Raw genomic sequence first — 22,403 nt, 5'->3', positions numbered from 1 at the left:
ATCAGGTGGGCAACAAGAGTCATCTGGTAGTGCTGGAGACCTCTCAGATCACGGAATGGGCAGAGGCTCATCTTTGGGATATCTTGGCTTCCCACATTGCCGGAGTGGACAATGTCCAGGTGGATTTTCTCAGTCATCATGCGCTGGATCCCAGTGAGTGGTGTCTCGGGCTGGAAGCCTTCGAGTTGATTGTTCAGTCCTGGGGTCGGCCAATAATGGATCTCATGGCCACGAGTGTCAACGCCAAAGTGCCATGGTTCTTCAGTCAGCACAGGGATTGCCAGTTCGAGGGGCTGGATGCTCTGGTACAGGCTTGGCTGATGGATGACCTGCTGTATGTCTTTCCTCCATGGTCTCTGGTGGACAGAATTCTTTGGATTGCCCAGCACACAGGCCACGTGGTTCTCGTAGCTCTGGACTGGCCCAGGTGCCCATGGTATGCAGATCCAGTTCGGCTGCTAGTGGCAGATCCTCTTCCGCTGCCTCTTTTGCCTGATTTTCTGTCCCAGGGTCCCATTCCAATGTTCAATCTGGGTCCCTTTTGTTTTGGCTCTTGAAAGGGCTCGCCTAAGGAAGAAGGGTTATTCAGATAAGTTGATCTCCACTCTCTTGGGGTCTTGGAGAATTTCCACCTTTCGTGCTTGTGTGTATATTTGGCGTCTTATTGAAGAGTGGTGTTTCACGCGGGGCATGGTTCCCTTTCACGCTGCTTTGCCTCACATTCTGGAAATTTCTGCAGGATGGTCTGGAGCGAGGCCTTGTCTGGTCCTCCCTTTGGGTGCAGATTGCCACTTTGTCTTCCTTTCGTGGTAAGCTTTTGGCCTCTTCTCCAGATGTGATTTGGTTCTTGAGAGCTGCAAAATTGCTCTGGCCACCAGTTTGGCCTTCGGTTCCTATCTGAGATCTCAATCTAGTTCTCTTTGGGCTCATTCGTCCTCCGTTTGAGTCTCTCGACGCCTGTATGTTGAAGGACCTTACTCTTAAGGTGGTTTTCTTTGTGGCAATTACTTCCACAAGATGCATTTCAGAACTGCAGGTTTTCTCTTATAGGCCACCTTTCCTGGAATTCTCTAAGGAGCGGGTTGTGATGTGGCCGGTTCCCTCCTTTCTTCCAAAGGTGATTTTGCCATTTCATGTCAACCAGTCCATATTCCCTCCTTGTCTTGGGTAGTGGGGAGGGCTCTTTGGAGCAGAGGCAGTTGAACAAGCTGGATGTCTTTAGGGTCTTTAGCTCTTATGTTCAGCAGACCCAGGAGTTCCGTAAGTCAGATCACCTTTTTGTCCCTCTTAGCGGGCCCTCGTAAGAGGGATGGTGCTTCCAAGGCTACCATTGGATCAAGGAGGCTATTGCTTCAGCATACCTTCTCCAGAAGAAGCCTGTTCCTGAATATCTCAAAGCTCATTCCACTCAAGGTCAAGCAGCTTCTTGGGCTGAATCTTCTCTTGTACCTCTGGTGGATATCTATAAAACTGCAGTTTGGTCTTCTCTCCATTCCTTTGTTCAGCACTACCGTGTGGACGTTCAGATGCGTTGGGACGTGGTGTTCGGTGAGTGTATTCTTGTGGTGGCCCTTCGAGGGTCCCACCCATGATGGGTACTGCTTTGGTACGTCCCATCCGTTTCTGTGCCAGGCAGCAGGGACTAAAAGAAAGAAAATTAGCAGGTAAGGACCTAATTTCTCCTTCTTTAGTGTCCCAGACCGGCACAGATTCCACCCTGTAATTTTGTTTGATTTTTTTTGCGAAGAGTATGTTTTTTTTCTGTGGGAGTTGGTTGTTAGGGGAGTTTAAAAGAGCAGCAGCATTTGGTTTAGCTGGCGAACTGTGGGGCATTTCTGAAAGGTTCTTGTTCTAATCAGTATCCAACAGTGTTTTTCTTGTTTTCTCTATGTGAGTGTGGCGTTGGGATGTTTTTCAGCCTAGTTGTTTTCTGCTTGGCTATTCGTTAAGACTGATTGTAATAGGGACTATACAGCCACTTGTACTGAAGTCAAAAATTAGTATCTCAGTCTTCACCTGCTGGCAGAGCAGCGTAAACTCATCTATTTCTGTGCTGGTCTGGAGGGACTAAAAGAAAGAAAATTAACAGGTAAGGACCTAATTTCTCTTTTTTTTGTACTTCTCACTTAGGCATCCTGTTATAAATTTAACTGTTATAAATGCACAATTTTAACCAATTGGGATTGATCTTTCCACACTCTAAATCACTCATGGTCTATCTGGATAATGAGCAAAGATTTGGATCACAGATACTCAAGTCTTTAGTCTGTGTGTGTATAGAAAGTGTTTTTTTATAAAATTATTTTGCCATTATTATGATCATTGGATAAAACTGATTTTTTTCTCTGCAGGTATGTGGGATTGTATAGCAACCTGTTTTTTTATAGATACTGCTCATAACGTTGTTGATTATATTGACACAATATGGAAAATACTCAAACCAGGAGGAATATGGATAAATCTAGGTAACTGTCATTTATAACTTGATTTTATCATGCACGCACAAAAAAAAGATTGACACATGAATCATTTTATAGTCATGGTAATTGATTTGTCTACTATGGCTGCCCTTATCAGTAGAGACCAACAGTTTTGGTCTTGTTTCAGAGCCAAAACAGCCCACAATTAGCATGCACTTCAACACTGGAGAACTAAAAACAGAAATGCATTTCCTTTTCTACTGAACACACACAATACAGTACAATTGCTATGTACATTTCCCAGATTTAACGTATTTCATTTTAAATCATTCAAAATAAAATGTATTTCTATACTTTTGTTGTCTGACCATTTTATTTTGTTCTCATATTGGCTCATTTCCCTTTTCTGCTTTCCAGTTTGTATGTTAATTCTTCTTCAAGCAGCTGCTATTCATTTGTCTTTTCTCCTCTCTCAGGTCTATTTTCTCACTACTAACTGCTTCCAGCATATTGATTGTCCTTTTTAACTCTCTCCTCTTTTTTTCCTTTTTCAGTCAACTCAAATTTAATCCTGTTTTTCACCCTTCACCTCCTTTTTACTCTTCAGCTACTTTTCAAATTTCTATAATCTTTTTTCACCCACTAGCTTTCCCATTCCTCACTTCACTCTTTCCCAAGTCCTCCATTACCTTTTGTCTTTAATCTATTCCTCATTACAGGGATAAAAAAACAAGTTACATTTTTAAAGCCATTCTAAGTTAGATTTGTATGTAACTCGGAACATGTGAGAATCTGAGTGTATTTATGTATATATGTACAGTATACAGCTTTTTAAAACATTAAAGAAACAGTCCTTACAATAATTTAATTAGAAAGAAAAGATAGGAGGTTTGCACTTACTTTCATTCCATCGCCATCTTGTATGCCTGCTGCTCCCCCTCCCATGGGTCCTCTTCTTGGCCTTGGTCATTCTCTCTTCCCTTCCCCTCCCCAAGCCAGTATTTCTTCTCCTTTTTCTCTTGTTGATCCACCACATTTTGGGTTCAGCATCTTTCTGTGTCTCCCCCATCCCCACCCTCTGGGTCTGACCTTTCTGCTCATTCTTCCTCTTCCACCTATGTGAATCCAGCATCTGTCCCTGTCCTTCTTCCTATTCTATTACCTTCTCTCTTCTTGCTCCCCTTTTCTCTCACCCTCTCCCTTCTCTCCTCTCCCTCTCATCATGTGGGTGTGGCATTTCCATTCCTCCTCTCTCCATGACCCTCTTGTTTTCAGGTACTGTAGGTACGAGTATTTTCCTGTCCCTGGAGAGTTTAGTCTTATTTCTGAGGCAATGGAGGTTTAAGGTAGTGGTGTACTTAACATATGTGACACCTGGGGCCAATCATTTTTAACACTCCCCTCCTCTATTTGAAAAAACATGATTTTTAATATAACCCACAACTCACACAGCAAGAGTGTACCTAGGAAAAAGCAGCATCAAACACTGCAGTGAGCACTAGAACATCAATACACCCATTGTAAAACTAAACAAGCCAGATTAGTACAGTTCTATCCTGCACAGTCAATACTAAGAGAAAACCATATCTTTCATTTACACAGAAACACTTTCACTCAGTATGGAATAAGTAATCCCAAACTAAAAATATAAATATGTAGACAAAAGTTAAACAACCACCAAGAAGCCAAACTACATGCAATTCAACAGCACAGAAACAGTGATGCATGTCCCCTAAGATTATTCAAAATATAAAGATAGCAGTTGTTAATTTGAAAAAAAACTGAGAAATATCAAATCATCACTTTACAAATTAACAAATAACAATAAAACAGAAATGGAACATAAGATAATACCATTTTATTGGACTAATACTTTTTCAATTAGCCTTCAGATGCCAAAACCCCCTTCCTCTGCTCTGTATTAAAATTAGTCCAATAAAAGAACCACCTTATTTTCATTTTCTATTTATAAATGTTTATCAATACAACTACAATACTACTTTATCCTAAAGGAAAAAAATAAATAATTTTTCTCTACCTTTGTTGTCTCTGGTTTCTGCTTTTCTCATCTTCTCGTCACTGTCTTCCTTCTATCCACTGTATGCCCTCTCTCTTCCCTTTCTATATGGCATCTGCCCTCTTTCTATGCCCTTTCAAGAAACTGACTCCACCTACCATCTCTCCCTCCCCCCAATGGTCTGGTATCTCTGTCTCCTTCCCTTCCTTCTCTCCCTCCCCCCTAGATCTGCTATCTCTGGCATCCTTCCCCCTTTCCTCCCCCCAGATCTGGACTGTGTCTCCTTCCCTCTCACCCATGCTCTGGCATCTTTCTCCTCTCCTCTCATCTCCTCCCCCCCCCCCCCCAATAGTCTAGCATCTCTCTCTCTCTCCCTTTCCTTTTTTGTCTTCCTTGGTCTTCCTTCTCAATTTATTTTCTGCCTCTGTCTAAATTTAATTATTTCATACTATCCAGTCCTTAATTTCCCTCTTTTCACTATGTCTACCTACCACTGAGTTTGCCACCTCTTTCCTTCACCCCCTCCAGTATCTCACTAACTCTCTATCTTCTTCCCACATCCAGCATGTGCCTTTTTTTATTTATTCCCTCCTTACATCTAGTATGTGCCCTCTTTCTCTACTACCTTCCGTCCAGCAACTTTTCCTCTGGCTGTCTTCTCTACTTCCATCCAGCATCTGCTCCCCCTCTCGCTGACTTCTCTACTTCCGTCCAGCATCTGCTCCCCCTCTCACTGTCTTCTCTATTTCTGTCCAGCATCTGATCACCCCTCTCGCTGTCTTCTCTACTTCTGTCCAACATCTGATAATAATAATAATAATAATAATAATAACAGCTTATATACCGCAATACTGTGAAGTTCTATGCGGTTTACAAAGATTAAGCAAAGGTACAAATTGATTGGCTTTAAGAGGGGAGGAAGAAAGAGGGTTAATAGGACAGGAAATCCATTTTTGAGGAGAGAGTGATCAATAGAACAAGTTAATCGCTATAGAGGGGAGAGAGAAGAGAGGATCAGTTGTCTAGATCTGATCTCCCTCTTGCTGTCCCCTCCCCACTAACATCCAGTGTCTACCACCTTCATTCTCTCCATCTACCCCTCTACCTCTTTCATCAGCATCTGGGTTAAGAGACTTGTCCAAGATTAAACAGAGTTGTCGTTGGTTTGAACTAGTTCTTATCCTGCTGCTCTAACTATTAAGAGGCTACTGTTAAGGCTAGGTAATAACTAGAGAATGACATGGGGACAAATTTTTTCCCACACCACGGGAACTCTTTTTCCCATCCCGTCGAGTTATTTTCCTGTCCCTGCCCCATTCCTGCAAGCTCTGTCCTCATCTGTTCAAGCCTCAAACACTTGAAAATCATAAGTTTCAAAGCTTGCACAGTTAAGGCAGAGCATACAGGAACAGGATGGTGAAAGTGACAAAACTATCAGGGATGGGATAGGGAAATTGAGTTCCTGCGGGGACAGGGAAAAATTTGTCCCTGTGTCATTCTCTAGTAATAACTTGGGAAAATGCAAAAGTGTAGGCATAACGAAAAGGAAAACAATGTTCTCTCGGTCATTCGCGGTTTGCGGTCCTGGTCATTCGCAGTATTCTCCGACTGGGACTTCCTGTGCTAAAGTTGGGCTTCACCAATGAGGAGCTGTGTGTCAAAGCAGCTCCTGATTGGTGAAGCCTGACTTTAGTGCAGAAAGAGGCGGTCGGAGCATACTGCGAGTGATTTCCTTCACTCGCCGGCGCTCCAGCTGCCTTATCCTGCCTTCAGCTGCCCTCTTCTGCCTCCCCTGGCGAAAAACTGTATTCACGGTTTTTTGATATTCGCGGGGGTTCCTAGAACGGAACCCCCACGAATATCAGGTGAGTACTGTACTTCCATTTTTGCAAAAGCCCATTTTGCTCATGACTCTTTGGAACTGAATGGGTAAAAAGCCCAGTTAAATCTTGCTGGAGTTTGTCAAAGAATGTAGTCTCACTCATGAGGGTCATGGATTTGAGAACCCTAACTACTAGAGTACAGGCATACATTATATAATTTTAAACCAAACTCTTTACCATAAATAGTTGAATGTTTCTTCTTCTTCATCACATCTGAATCTCTCCGTTTCTAGGAGTGAAAATCTCTTTGAACTGTACTCCATTGGGGCCTTTCCTTTGCCGCTTCTGCCTAAAGGAATTGACATCATAGGAAGCAGACGAAGCAGAGGAAAGGACTCAGTGGGGCCAACCTCGGGCATTCTATTTACAATGCTGCTCCTGCCAGCCAGCCAGCCATCGCCACTTTGGGAAGATTGCAGGGAGGAGAGGAGTAGAAATTCTGGAGTAGAAATTCTAGAGGGAGGGTGATCACATTCGTAGGTACGAGTCCAACGTAAATCAGACATTGTAACCTGGGGACTGCCTGTACCATATTTCTACCCTCTGTAATCACTAAGCTCTCATTAATTTCCTTGCCACCCCCTCCTTCCACTCTTGGCCTTTCTTAAATAGTTCCACCATTCCCAGGTTTTCTTCCCTTCACCTAGCCCAGCATACCTCCACCTAGCCCTTCACCCTCCTTCTTCCCTCCTCCTTCCCTTAGCCCAGCATCTTCTCCCTTTTTCTTTTCTCCCCATCCTCATAGCCTTTCATCTCTCTGCCCCTTCTCTCTTCCCTCCCATGGTCCAGCATTCTCCTCCTCCTTCCCTCTCTCCCATTGTCCAGCATCTATCTATCACTACCTTCTGCTCCTGAATCTGTCTCCCTCTTTTTCCCCTCTCCACCTACTATGTAACTCTACTTCCCTCTCATCCATCCTCATGTCCAACTTATTTGTCTCTCCCTCCCTTGTGCCCTGGGTCCAACATTTATCTTCCACTGTCATGTCCAATAGTTCTCCCGCTCTCCTCTATGCACCATCTCTCCCTCCCGTTTACTCCATGTCCAATATTTTCTCCCCGTCTCACCCCTCCCAATACCACGGCAGCATCTCTCTCCCCTCTACACCATATACAAATGTATCCCTTTCTTGACCCTTTGCTGCATCTCTCCATTCCTCCCCTCCACCCTATCTCCAGCAATTCTCCCTCTCTTCTCCCCTCTCCTGCATAATTTCTCCTTCTCTCCCTCATCCCAATTCACCCACACCTCTTCCTCTTGCTTCAACAGGTCCCCTGGCAGCAGTAGCAATTCCTACTGCCACTGACCCAGAAGCCTCCTATCTGCCGTGTCCGTCTAGGCAGAGAAACAGGAAATTGTTATAGAGAGAGACAAGTCAGCAGCAGGCAGTGTGTAGGAATCAACATCACTGCCAAGGGACCCATTGAAGATAATTCATAGGACTGCAGGATCCCAGCCTGTTCCCTCTATGCTGGCGTTCATGCACTGCTATTGGATGGGCCCAGGCTTACCCATGGCTATGTCCCTGGTCCCCATAGACTCTGCTCCTTCCCTCTGAACAGGATCAGGCTTAGCTCCCTCCCCCTTTCAGCCCTATCTTATGATGAATTAGGTGGGATTTAAAAACTGTCAGGTTAAAATCTATGTTTATCCTTTGACATATTCTCACAGATGGGTGACGTCATTTTTATGGTGTCTCCCTCTCCTATGCTTGGCTTCACCTGCTGCTATGAGATCGGCTACTATTTCAGAGCCTCCATATGCATAAGTTTTTGTTGAGTTCTTATCTTTCACTTTTGCCGAGGACGGTTGTATACCACTTATTAGTCCTCTATTCATTTTCCTTCTCTTGCTTTCCGCCTACTCGTATTAGATAATATATCTGATTTTATTTATTTATTTCTAAAATTTCTTAACCGCCTATAACTAAGCGGTTTACAGCATAAAACATTCACAATGATTCAAAGAGCAACATATAACAATTCCCTACCATCATTTATTAAAGAAGAAAAATCATTGAGTAAATTTAAAGGACTGTTAAAGTGCTGGTTGTACAAGGATGCTTTTGAGACCTAATTATTGGAGTCCCTATTGATCCCATTTGATGCTTAAACTCATTAATCCTCTGTCTTAGGCTGTGAGAATTTGGGAAAAAAAAGTTCTTAATTTTCTACTATACTTTTATAAATACTTTTAAACTTTCTTACCCTCCATTTGTATTTTCCTTGTATGTATCCTTTATTATACTTATTGTAGTTCTCCCTACTTCCCTTAAGTATTGGTATATCAGGTCCGTTTGTGTTGGTTTTAGTTAATAATTAAGACCCCGTTTTTAATTGTAAATCGCTTTGAATTAATAATATTGCGATATATCAAAAGTTTAATAAAACTTGAAACTTGATAACATTACTTTCAGTACACACATTTAACCCACTAAAAATAGCAGGGAACTACAGTAGGATTACATATCATCAATAGTGAATGAATCAAGAGCATTAATCATAATTCAGATTCCTCTTTAAATATCTCCCATCCACATAGCATCAGAGGAAAGTATCTACATACAATTGAGTTTTTTAGCATTCACTTAAATTGTAATTGATCTGAACAGGTCCTCAGGATGGAGGGAGGAGATTCCATTGTTTTACTCCTGCCACCTCCCCTGGTTGGCTTCTTCACTTGGGTATAGAACTGATGACCTTGTGAGCTGGCATCAGGTGGGAAGGCACTTGCACATGCGCATTGCAGGCAGTCTCAAAGCTTTCTAAAGCTTAAAGTGACAGTATACTTTAGCACTGTCCATACCTGGCTCCGTGGATGATGTCACCCATCTGTGAGAATAACTGCTACTGTCCCCGGATAACACCTGTGGAAATCCACTGTTTATTCCTAGGATAAGCAGCATAAAATCTGTTTTACTGTTTAAAATCTTGCCAGGTACTTGTGACCTAGGTTGGCCACTGTTGGAAACAGAAGGGCTTGATGGACTGTCCCAGTGTGGCAACTCTTATGTTCTTATGTAATACCAGTAATTCTATTTGTAGTGGAAGTTTCTTGCTAATGTGCTTGAGCCCTCCTAAAGGCTGCCCACCTCTAGAGATGAGTAGATAATTTAAGCTTCCATGGCCCATGCATTTGTATGCGTAGAATGAAGATGAACTGAGACCACCAGTTGATTTTGCATGAGTTAGTGAGTAACCATTCACAGATACAGTGAATATATGGGTTTAACTGGACCCAGACACTTTAAAAAATAAAATACTCTTAACAATTTTCCAATTGTGTAATTGGCTGCACAGGTTAATTTGGTTTGTCTTTTCTAGGTCCTTTGCTATATCACTTTGAAAATTTGGCAAATGAAATTTCTATAGAACTGAGCTATGAAGATATCAAAAATGTTGTGTTGCAGTATGGATTCTGTTTTGAGGTGAGACACCTGTGTTATTTTACATAGATTATCTAAATATTGCTTCCAGTGATTTTGTTCATGCCTCTAAAGTCAGTTAAAAATACAAAAAGAGAATTTATATGGGGACTTTTAAAAAAGAACATTCAGATGTTCAACAGTTAACTCTAATTTTGTGTATGATACCTCTCAATTTGCCATGTGCTAAGAAGAAGTTGAAAACCACCTAGGATATCCTGCAGTTTAGGATCTAATCATATTTTGAGTTTAAACTGTGCAACTCTAATTCCTAAGAAAGGATTAGGTTCTTACCTCAATAATCCTCATTCCTGTAGAACATCATACGATTTCTTACAGATGGGTTGTGTACCCTAACTCGCGAGTTAGATTGTAGAAGGCATCAATCATATGTTTTCTCAGCTTGGTGTCCTTGTCTCCTTGGGTAAGTGCACTCTTTTTTCAGTCTATACTAAAGCAAGTGATACCTGCTATAAGAGGAAATGATAACAAGGAGGGGTTTGGGGAACTCCCCGATAAAGTTAATTTTGCAATTGGAAAACTAAAGGTGAAAAAACTCACCACCTACCTGTGTGCAACCAGCACTAATACTTACATACCTCTGTGAAAGCAGCGAGCAGTGGGAATCTAAACCCACTGCCTTAAAATAATTTTTTCTTCTCTGTTGGGTTGCCACGAGCCAAGCCACTGGAAATTCAACCCAGACTACTATTCAGCACAGGCTGTTTCAATTTCTGACAGGGCAGGGTGTAAGAAATAGAGTGCTATTCTATAGGAAAGGAGATTATTGAGGTAAGAACCTAATCCTTCCTTCTGTGCAAACAGCAAACGATCCCTTGGAAGGGATATATCAGAACAGTCCTTGAGTCTAGGGCAGGACAGATGAGCCTGCATCAAGCTTCAAGGACCCAAAGGCCATGTCTTCTTGTGCTGACACATCTACTCTGTAAATCTTTATTTATAGAGTGGAACCCACTCTGTAAATGAAGACAAAATTACCAGAACATCGTTACAATTAAACGGCCACGATTACCAAATCTCCAAAACCATAAAAATACTGGGAATCACACTAGACACATATCTAATCATGGCTGATCACACAAACTTAGTGGTGAAAAAATGCTTTTGTACACTGGAAACTAAGAACCATTAAAAAATACTTTGACACCACATCCTTTAGACTATCAATACTAGACTACTGCAATATTGTTTATCTAGGCATCCCAAAGAAAACAGTACAAAAATTAAGAATAGTGCAAAACACTGCAGTTCGCTTGATCTTCGGATTGAGGAAAAACGACCACATTAGCCCTTACTACAAAAGGTTGCACTGGTTACCAATGGAGGCATGAATACTTTGCCTGTATTTGTTACAAACAGGTCTGGGGACTAGCGCCTTCTTGCCTACTACCACATTTCATACTACACAACCCCACATAATCAACCAGAAACCGAAATATATTTACATATCCAAAGATCACAGGCTGCAAATACAAATCCTTTTTGGACAGATCCTTCATGTCTCAGGCAAACAAACAGCAGTCCTGGCTGGGCAGTTACATCAATGGAGCCAGACTGACCTACAGCGCATTCCGGAAATCAATCAAAACCATACTGTTTGATAAATTCTTCTCCTAAACAGAAGCCTCACCACTTACAATGTTATTTTTCCCTCTGTTAATCTCGGTGTAATATGCTGTCCTTTTATCTACTTCTTATGTAATAAGTTGTATCCCCACTTCTTGCTTTCTGTAATTCGCTGATTGTCCAGCCTTCTTCGATGTGAACCACCTAGAAGTCATTCGACTGTGACGGTATAGAAGAATAAAGTTATTATTATTATAAAGGTATGAAGAGTGGCCCATGCAAATTTCATCAAGTGGCACTGCCTGGACTCTGCCCAAGAAGAAGCCATACTTCTGGAAGATTGAGCTTTCAAGTTGACTGGTGGTGAATTATCATAGCCAGCATAGGCCGAGGAGATCGCCATATGAATCCATCGGGATATAGGGAGTCAGGAAAAATCACAGCACTGAGACAGTGGTTGCAGCACTAGTAACATACAGAAAAGAACTACTAAGCAAAGGGCAAAGCACAATCATAATCCTATTTGACCTAAGCAGTGGATTCATCCTAGTAGACTTCGATCAAATGTCCAAGATCTTCAGTGAACACTATGCTGTACGTGAGAATGGTTTATTTTCTGACAGTTGGCACCCTTCCAGCAGGGTCCCTCAAGTATCCCCTACTATGGTACTTTCACCACGATGCTTGACAGTTGGAATGAAGTCTGTGCTTTGAAAGGAAGTGTATGGTTTTCAGTTGAAACTCAAAATTACAGTTCTTGGATGCCATTACAGACACCAAAACAAACTATGTTTTGCTGTGGTTTTGAGTGTGATATTATACTATGATCTCCATAATTTTTTGATTACAGTTACAAATATTTTTGGTCTGATGCCTTTTTGAGTGTTTGGAATAGTTAAATGTTTTTTCTGGCAGTTTTAGATACAAAAAACCATTTTCAAAATTGGAAAATTTATATAAACTTCTCTCTCTTCTGATTTAAATATATCAATCTTACATGCCAATCGGATTATGATTATGGTGGTGGATAATCTACAACTTTTTAAGATTCCTGAAGGTTTGATAGGACATTTGTTTGTTTCCTTTTTTCTGACTACTGTTAGGTTTGCCAAACCAATTGTTGAGTGAGTAAAAAGTAAATAGGTAAATTTTTTTTAACTCATTTGTACAAAGAACATTATTTCAGAAGCCTTATCCAGATGGGGGTTAGCAGCTAGCTATACACACACACAAACACATACATACATACATATACATACACATATATATATATATATATATATATATATATATATATATACACACACACACACACACACACACATAATCTGGTTTGCGAGTGTTTTGCAAGATGAGCAAAACACTTAGCAAACTTTTGACTCGCAAACCGAGTGTTGACTTGATTTGCGAGCACTCCCCCCGATAACTGGCATCGCTCCCCACCCCCCACCCCCGCTCGCAAAGGCCCCCTCACTCCAACTGGCCCCCCCCCCCCTGCGAGATGCATGGCCATCCCCCCCGCCCGAACAACTTAAACTTACCCTTCCCCCGTCTGGCACCGGCACGCAGGCACAGATCGTGCCGGTGCCTAGAAGATCTTCCGGCTTTTGCCTGCCTTGAGCATGCGCAGATGCATGCTCAAGGCAGGCAGAAGCCGGAAGATCTTCTAGGCATCGGCACGATCTGTGCCTGCGTGCCGGTGCCAGACGGGGAGGGGGGAGATGGTCAGAGTTTGGAAAAGGCTGAGATAGAAACAAGGGGGATTGTCTGCCAGGAAGCAAAAAGAAAAGAGAAAGAGGACTCCAAGCGCTTAAAAAAGCAAAACACCCCAACCATCACAACTCAGCTTGTCTGCTTTTAATCAACCTGGACAGGAGGCAGCTCTGCCTGAGGATGCTCGTCTCAGAATTGTTCCCATTTGCAACTACAAAGGGAAGTTGACCCACCTCCCCCTTGCCCCCCCCCCCCCCCCCATGTGTGCCTGGCCTGAAAAAGTTCCCTTACGGGCAGAGCCATAGGGGCATCGGAAGGACTGCAGCACGTGATGAAAGCGGGAGCCGGGGCTGTGCGCAAGTAAGTTCCAAGCGCTGCACATGTGCCCGCCCGGCTGGCCCGAACATGGAACCCACCGAGGCGTTTCCCTTTTGAGCCGGCGCCGGAAGATCTCGCCCTCCCGCTGCTGTTGCCGTCACCTTTCTTGGAGCGCAGACCCTAGACATGGGCGTTTTGGGGAGTTCCAGGAGGATCAGCTGGCGCCTCGGGTCATTTCTCTGTTGCCTCCTGGGAGCGTTTCTTTGCAGAGATAAGCCCCGGAATCTCAAACTTTTTCATCGTGATACGCTTTATGCGCGCTATCTCTCGCAAAGGTAGCACTGGAGTAGGGTTGAGTGTAACATCTGGTGCAAACGGCTTCATAGTCATGCATGCTGATGTGTTTAACATTTGTAAGGCACCTTTGGAATTGGATCTTTAGATCTGAACTTCAAGCACTTGTAGCTACAGACCAGACCCGCTGTCACGTTATTTCCGAGTTTAAGTTGTTCGGGCGGGGGGGGGGGGGGTGCCGGTTGGAGCAAGGGGGCCTTTGCGAGTGGGGGGGGAGTGATGCCGGTTATCGGGGTGAGGGGGGGAACGTATCAAAGCGAGTTTCCATTATTTCCTATGGAGAAACTCGCTTTGATAAACGAGCATTTTGGATTACGAAGTCCTGGAACGGATTATGCTCGTAATCAAAGGTTCCACTGTATATATATATATATATATATATATATATATATATATATATATATATATATATATAGGCAGTCCCCGAGTTAGAAGCCTGACTTAAGTATGACTCGTAATTAAAAACACAGTTGTGGCTTCATTTGATTTTACTAAGCAGTATTTCCAATGGCTTAGACTCCTACAATTGTGCAGCAGATTCAGGAATGATGCATGGCCTTATTATGAACAGTGTGTGATTATGCATGCAGTACCTTAGAGGGAACACTGATATGGACAGTTGGCCTTTTTGTCAGCTGGGAGCAGAGGTAAGCAGCAAGAATCTTTAAATTTATAAATTCTGCGTTGCATGCACATCCGACTTAAGAACAGCTTTAAAAATGTAACTCATTCTTAACCGAGGATTGGTTTCTTTCTAGCATGCATTCATTTTTTCTTGGTTGATAAATGAACCTTCATATCACCCATATGAAGACTTGAAGCTGTTTAGATGTTAAGTCTAGGGTAGAGAATGGCATGGGGACGGGTACCTGCAGGGCTTGGATGGGGGCGGAGCCATGGGAACAGGGACAGAGCCCATGGAGACAGGGACAAACATTGTCCCAGTGTCATTCTCTAAAAACTTGAGACTAGTATCAATATGTAAAAACAACAAATCTTAGACAATTGGCATCTGAATTAAATGATTTTTAAAAATGCAGAAGCTGCTTTTGGATTTCAGTGAAGTACTGTTAAATGACATCATTTGTGTCTTGTCTGCCATCTGCAACGTCCTTCCATCATGTGCCCAACTGCTCAAGCATCTTACTGTTACTTCAACAGATTCATTCATCATCGCTGGCATCAAGGAACATTTCTAACATTTAATAGACATTTATTTTTTGGTTCATCCACTAAACAGTTTAGGTTCTCTTCTGCATCCATGTCTGAAAAACAATCCAATTACCTTCCCAGGTGATTAAAAACATAGGCAATTGAATCTTTGGAAAGTTATACCAAAACCAGATAGAAATGGAAGGCTCTATTTGTGATTTATAAACTGTTGCACAGAATATTACAGAATATTGTCCCTTTTTATACATTAATAAAAATTTTTAAATATAAAATCATTCTGGATCTCAAGTCGGTCAATCGCTTCCTGCAGATTCCTCATTTCCAAATGAAAACCATGCACACAGTCATTGCTGCTGTCTCTACTGGGGAGTTTTTAGCATCCTTGGATCTCACAGAGGCTTACCTCCCTATTCCAATATTTCTGGAGCATTGGTTTCGATGTTTTGCAACAGCATTTCCAGTTTGCGGCTTTTTGGGCTCATAACAGCTCCCTGCACTTTCACTAAGATAATGGTAATTGTAATGGCCTTTCTCCACGGGCAGGGTGTCCAGGTCCATCTTTAGACGATTGGTTGATTTGAGCTCCGTCTCAACAGGAGTGCGCATGTGTGATGGAGATGGTGGTATCTCTCCTTCAGGGCTTGGGTTGGATTGTCAACTTCAAGAAGAGTCAGTGACACCATTACATACCTTGGAGTATCTGGGCCTTCTCTTCGACACCCAGCAAGGTCATGTGTTTCTTCATGAGCCACGTAGGCAGAAACTTCAGCAGCAGATCAGAGATCTCCTGGATCTTCCACCCCCCCATGGCCTAGCATTATCTGCAGGTTCTGGGGTTCATGGCAGTCTCCTGGGCCAGAGTGCGCATATGCCCTCTACAGGAGTCCCTTCTCTCTTGGTGGCCTCCACAGTGTCATCCCCCCAGGACGAAAACAGCTTGCAGCATTCTGCGCTGGTGGCTTCAGGGGGAGGATCTCTGGCAGGACAAACCTCTTCAGATCATGGAGTGGATCACTCTCATGACAGATGTAAGCCTGTCGGGCTAGGGTGCTCACTGCAGGGACCGCTCCATTCAGGGACAATGGACTCCTTGTCTGAAGCGTTGGTTGATCAATCGTCTGGAGCTTTGGGAGATTCATCTGGCGTTACTTGTTATCCAGTCCACTCTGGAAGGACAAGCCGTGTGAGTGTTCTCACACAACGCTACGGAGGTAGTGTATATAAATCATCAAGGGGCACAAGAAGCACTCCCTTGGGCTAGGAAGCTCGTGTGCTGTTTCACTGGAAGGAGTTGCATCTTCTGTCTCTCTCAGCAGTGCAAGTGGCTGGAGTCGACTAAGTACAGGCAGACTTACTCAGTTGGGAAGCCTGAGAGAATAGTCCCTCTCACAGAAAGCATTCTGTCTGATCATACAGTACTGGGGTCAGCCCCAGATGGACTTGATGGCTTCAGCAGAGAACTTGGAAATCAGGTGGTGCTTCAGTCAAAGAAGAGAGTACAGAAGCTTAGGGCTGGATACCTTGGTTCCACCTTGGCTTGCTCACGAGCTCTTTTGTGTTCCCTCCATGGCCTCTGGTTGGTCGGGTTATCTGCTGGATAGTGATGCATCCCAGTCTTGTGACTCTGGTTGCTTCAGACTAGCCTCGTTGCCCATGGTATGTGGATCTTGTTCGTTTTTGGGACAGGAAGCTCAAACTCCCTCTTCATCGCAACCTTCTCAGTTGGGGTCTTTTTATCCATGGAGAACCCATAGCGCTTTAGTCTTACAACATGGCTCTTGAGCGCTCTGCCTTGATGAGGCGCAGTTATTCAGATGTTGGTCATCTCAATGCTTTTGAAGTCCAAGAAACCTTCAACCATGACTTCTTATGCCAAAGCCTGGTAGGCTTTCTAACAGTGGTGTGCTAAGGACCAGGTGGAGCCTGAGCAGGCTCCCATTTTGGTGGTCTTGGCTTTTCTTCAGGTGGGTTTAAATACAGGTTTAACGGTGGCCTCCCTTAAGGTTCAGGTGGCTGGCCTTTCATGCTTTAGAGCATGCGGGGGTTCTAGTTTGCTTACTGCTCATTTAGACGTTACTCGGTTTTTGAGGGAATGCTCCATTTGAGGCCTCCCTTGCATCATCCTTTCCCTTTGTGGAATCTTAATATCGTTCTACAGTGACTTGTGGAAGCCTCATTCGAACCATTAAAGGATGCTACTCTTTTGGATCGACAATCAAGACTGTCATTTTGGTTGCCATTGTCTTGGTACGGCGTATTTTGGAGCTTCAAGCTCTTTCATGCAGGGAACCCTTTTTCTGAATCACAGACACAGGAATTGTTCTCCGTACTGTACCTTCCTTTCTACCGAAGATGGTTTCTGCCTTCCATGTCAACAAGGAGGTTCGTTTGCCTGTGTTTCATTCCACTAATGGGCTCATGGCTGAGCAGAAGGATCAGATCTTGCGCAAGCTGGATGTCAAGTGAGTCTTGCTCCACTATTTGGAGAGAACTAATGATTTTTGGCTGTCTGATCACCTCTGTGTTCTGGCTTCTCAGCCTCAGCATGGTTGGCCAGCGTCAAAGAACTCAATCGCCCGATGGATTCATATAGCCATTTCTGCAGCAAGCAGCCGCTGGTTTCCCTTAGGACCCCCCTTAACTAAATGTGTTGCTGCTTCATGGGTGCAGTCTTGCGCGCTTCATCCATATGAAATTTGTAGGGCAATTACTTAATCCTTTCTTCATACTTTTACCCAATTTTACTGAGTGGCTTTCTCTGATGCATTTTTGTGGGCAGGCTTTATTGTCCCTCCCTAGATGCTTCCATTGCTTTAGTATGTCACCTAGTGTACTGAATCCAGAAGGGACATGACATAAAATGGAAGATTAGGTTTTCACTTTCGATAATCTTCTTTCGGTTAGTCCCTGGAGGATGCAGTACGGCTTTCTTTGTCCTGTTATTCTCCTTACAGGCTTCAGGTCCTTCCAGCCAGTAGATGGGTCCTGTGGGGAGTTTCGCTCTTTTGTGAGCATGCACATTACCGAAGGCTGCTTCAGGTGGGTGCTCGCCGCACACAGCAGGTGAGTTTTACATTGTTCTTCATGTTTTTCTGTGTTGCTTTTTGCCTGTTTATTACTTGTTTTGCAGAGCAGACCAGTTCATATTATTTGTTGCTGGGGAGTTTCCCCTTCCTTGTCATGGATTTGTTCAGATATGTCAGATATGTTGCTTGGCTTTGGGACTAACCTAAAGAGGGCTTTCTCAGGTGGGAGGAGCAGGTGCTCAGAAGAGTGTTGTGATTTCTGCAACTCCTAGATTGGGGGGAGGGATTGAACACCTATTGCACTGAATCCTCCAGGGACTACCAGAAAGAAGATTATCAAAGGTGAAAACCTAATCTTCCATTAAAAAGGATGAGGCAGCGAAATCCAGATTGACTGGATAATACTAGGGTCCCACCATGGTCTGTGTTTCGGCAGCATATGCCTTCCTCAGGAGTCCATATATCCTGTGCTGCACCATGTTAAATCATTTGTGAATTAAAAGCCTAACAAACACACAAAATAGTAAATTAATCTCCTGTTTGTTTGTGGCCCTTCTACTTTTTGTATTTTGGGTTTGGTTTTTCTGGTTCGCCACACCAGAGTTCAATTGCGTTTCATTACACTAAGCTTTAAGTGTTAAATTGTCATCGGATCACAAATCTGTCTATATAAATATGTTTAAACCTTTTTTAATAGTTATAGTGCTTAGAGTTGAAAATGAATAGTCTTTCACTTTTTCATATAACATAATATCATTTATATTAGCTATTACTTGGCTTTATTCTCGTGGTTTGAATCAGGGACGTGAAATTCACCGACATGTTTTGCTATTAAACTTTCTCAAGGTGAAGTCCCTAGAGATGAAAACAGAATCAAGAGATTAGCTAATATTATAAATGCAAAAAAATCTTTTAGATAGGCATAAAACCCACCTCATATTCAAGTCACCTTCCTTATAGACCACTTTTTCTACGAAGATGGCGGCAGTGTTTTTTTAGAGCAGTTTGTACCTCCCCCAACAACAATCAGCTGATAACCCTGGAAGTACGGGGAAGTCAGAGAAAGTGACTACGGAGGTCAAGCTAGACCAAAATAGTTTAAAGCAGCTCATATGCCTAAAAATTATTATAGAAGCGGACAACGATTAACGATGATGATTTCATTCTAAATGAAAAGTAAATCTTTTCTCTGGAAATGCAGAATAATTTGTTACATTTATTTTACTGTCCTTAATTAAATTTGACTTTTTCTTTAAGGAGGAAAAAGAGTCTGTGTTGACGACGTACACTGTGAATGATTTGTCCATGATGAAATACTACTATGAATGCGTATTCTTTGTGGTCAGAAAACCAGAGTAACTGTGCTGGATCAAAAACGAACAGTGTAACCATGAATGGACCTGGGAAACTTAAAGTGGATTGAAAACCTCAACTCGGTGGTGCCTTCTTGTTTCTCAACAACATTTGAACAGTTCCATTTTCTGATAATGGTCTGTTGCTATCAAAGCACATGATGATTTCTATCATACTGAAGGATCTATTTATGGCATACATTATTCTTCCTCATTTTGGGAGGAGCAATATACTTCCAGTGGTGTACATGTATTAAAGTCATTCTCATAAAAGACTCTGCCAACGTATTTCCTTGATCCAGAGCTGCTGTTCCTGTAGGTGTCAGCTCTATTAAAGTCCACAAAACACATTTCTCAGTAACATGAAAACATTTATGAACATATATCTTCAAACAAAGATGTGCTCAGTCATCTTTCTGACATCACGATTATGGGAATAATGTTATTTCTGCTTTTCGATCTTGGCTTAAATATAGAAAAGATGTGTTCTCAATGGTTGTCTGTCTCTCTCTTTTTATATATTGTCTTTTATGAGCTTTACTGGCTGGATTAATGTTTTTAGTCCTGTCGTATGCATAAGTAAGGTAAAGAAGTACTATTGCTACTTTCTCTTTCCAGCTAGCAGACCTTTCTCTTTCAACAAACTGGAGTGAATCAGGCACACACATGGGAGACATCATCAGACAGTACTGGGATGGAATACTGCAATTCTCCTGGGATCAGAACTAATGTAAAGTTCTGAGCATGTATGGCCCTTTCTACACACAGCGGTCATCATGGTCCTTTTTTGTTTCCTGCATTCTACCAAATGTCCATAAACAAGCTCTCCAAGTTGATGAAGTCTTCCTCCTCTTAAAAATATAACCTGGAAAGTAGTCATTCTGGTAGCATGTTTGCTTTGCAAGGTGATTAGTATACTAGAGTTGTACTGAATATTTATAGTCAAACTGATTCAGCCAAAAATAGTACACCAAATATTAATTTTCAACCAAACAATAGTTTGAAACCAAATAGAAATAAATACACTATAAAAATTTTACACAAGATTCTCCGGTGTCTATTCTGGGCTGGTATGAATTTTCCTTTATCCTCCTTTAATTCTAGTTTGACCTTTGTGTTATGAAGTGAATCTTCATGAGTCAGTTCTTATATCTTGGCCTAAATTAAAGTGAAATAAATATAAGCTTTTATATGTTAAGAACATATAATACTCGCAAAAAGTAGGGATAAAGAAATTTAAAGATCCCTTATAGTATAACACCCTTCCAAAGTTTGAACAATCCTCAAAAACACCAGAGTTCAATTGCGTTTCATTGCACTAAGCTTTAAATGTTAAATTGTCATCGGATCACAAATGTCTATATAAATATGTTTAAACCTTTTTAAATATTTTAAAATAGTTATAGTGCTTAGAGTTGAAAATGAATAGTCTTTCACTTTTTCATATAACATAATATCATTTATATTAGCTATTACTTGGCTTTATTCTTGTGGTTTGAATCAGGGACATGAAATTCACCGACATGTTTTGCTATTAAGCTTTCTCAAGGTGAAGTCTCTAGAGATGAAAACAGAATCAAGAGATTAGTTAATATTATAAATGCAAAAAAATCTTTTAGATAGGCATAAAACCCACCTCATATTCAAGTCACCTTCCTTATAGGCCACTTTTTCTACAAAGATGGCGGTGGTGTTTTTTAGAGCAGTTTATACCTTCCCCCATCAACAATCAGCTGATAACCCCGGAAGTACGGGGAAGTCAGAGAAAGTGACTACGGAGGTCAAGCTAGACCAAAATAATTTAAAGCAGCTCATATGCCTAAAAATTGTTAAAGAACCGGACGATTAACGATGACGATTTAACCGTTATAGCTTAGTGTAATGAAACTCAATTGAACTCTAAGTGGTGTTTCTGAGGATTGTTCAAACTTTGGAAGGGTGTTATACTATAAGGGATCTTTAAATTTCTTTTTTCCTACTTTTTGCGATTACTGTTGAATAACTCCAGTATTACTGATTATAACAGTGCTAGTTGTCTAAGAACATATAATAGCCATACTGGGTCCATCTAGCCCAGTATCCTGTTTCCAACACAGCCCAATCCAGGTCACAAGTACCTGGCAGAAACCCAAAAAGTAGCAAAATTCTATGTTACCAATCCCAGGGCAAGCAGTAGAAACTGAATCAACATACTTACCCAGATCTGAGTATTTCTTCAACATGAAAACAGAATGTTTTGTGTTTCTGAAATGAAACTTAGCAAACTTTCAATAGGTCTAAGAACATTCTTCGTCGTAAAATAGACGAAGACCCACTAATGGGCCCATGCTCAAGAGATTAGCAGTAGAGGAAACTCTGCTTCAAATCCAGTGCTGAAAAATCAGTGCCGCATGCTCAAAATAATGAGCATACAAATTCATGCCACGTTAAAATTGTGGCAGTAATTTGCTGCTCATTACTCTGAGCTAATTTTCCTGTCAGTGCCTGAGTGCTGATTGGCTCAGGCACAGACAGGAAAGTCAAGTAAAAAAGGAAAAAGCATGTTACAGCCTGGCAGTCTGTGCCTGAGCAGACCCACCTGAGCTGGGCCCAACTAACTACTATTGGCCTTGGTGATTCAGTGGATTGCTGAACTCAACCCTCTGACCCAAGACCCCCCATCCCCCAGCCAGGCTGGGCCCAACCCCCCAACTGCTACCGGCCCTGCATTTAAAATGTGGGCTGCGCTAATGGTTTCAACACCAACTTTGAAATCATTAGAGCATTCTGCATACCCTAAAACAGCACTAATCACCTCTAGCACCAGCATTAGGTTTTGAGCATCAGTCCATAAATAAGAGCCACTGCTACTATTGTAGCTTTCTTAAAATCTTGGCTGGAATAAATATGCAAAGCAGCTATGTAGTCCTTGTTATGTACCTTCAACTGCTGCCATGACCAAGCAGACAATGCTTTTATTCATCCATTACTGAGTAGTGATTACAATGGACCAGATTGCTCCTCAACAATGGAAGAGAGTGCCAAAAAACTGAAACTACCCTGCACTTGGGAGTTTCTCATTTGTAAGCTAGAGACATTCCTGCTTGTCATTGGAGAAAGCAAAGTTGCTTACCTGTAACATTTTTCTCCATAGACA

The 22,403-nt window shown here is 42.1% G+C and overlaps 1 protein-coding gene across 3 annotated transcripts in view; it reads left to right on the top strand.

Annotated features, from left to right (window-relative positions):
• CARNMT1 (carnosine N-methyltransferase 1) overlaps window positions 1–20,505 on the top strand; it is a 143,080-nt gene extending 122,575 nt beyond the window's left edge. Inside the window, exons 6-8 of one of the 3 annotated variants that reach the window (XM_033926799.1) lie at window positions 2,352–2,465; window positions 9,644–9,747; window positions 19,173–20,504. In XM_033926799.1, the coding sequence (XP_033782690.1) occupies window positions 2,352–2,465; window positions 9,644–9,747; window positions 19,173–19,274 (320 nt within the window). In that variant the 3' untranslated portion in view covers window positions 19,275–20,504. Of the gene's footprint in view, window positions 1–2,351; window positions 2,466–9,643; window positions 9,748–19,172 lie in introns of all 3 variants that reach the window. The other 2 variants (XM_033926781.1, XM_033926790.1) reach the window with 2 other exon arrangements.
• The last annotated feature ends 1,898 nt before the right edge of the window (window positions 20,506–22,403 follow it).

The sequence above is a fragment of the Geotrypetes seraphini genome, chromosome 1 (genome assembly GCF_902459505.1).
Source record: "Geotrypetes seraphini chromosome 1, aGeoSer1.1, whole genome shotgun sequence".
Taxonomy (NCBI): domain Eukaryota; kingdom Metazoa; phylum Chordata; class Amphibia; order Gymnophiona; family Dermophiidae; genus Geotrypetes; species Geotrypetes seraphini.
This window is presented reverse-complemented; position numbering and strand designations above follow the sequence as displayed.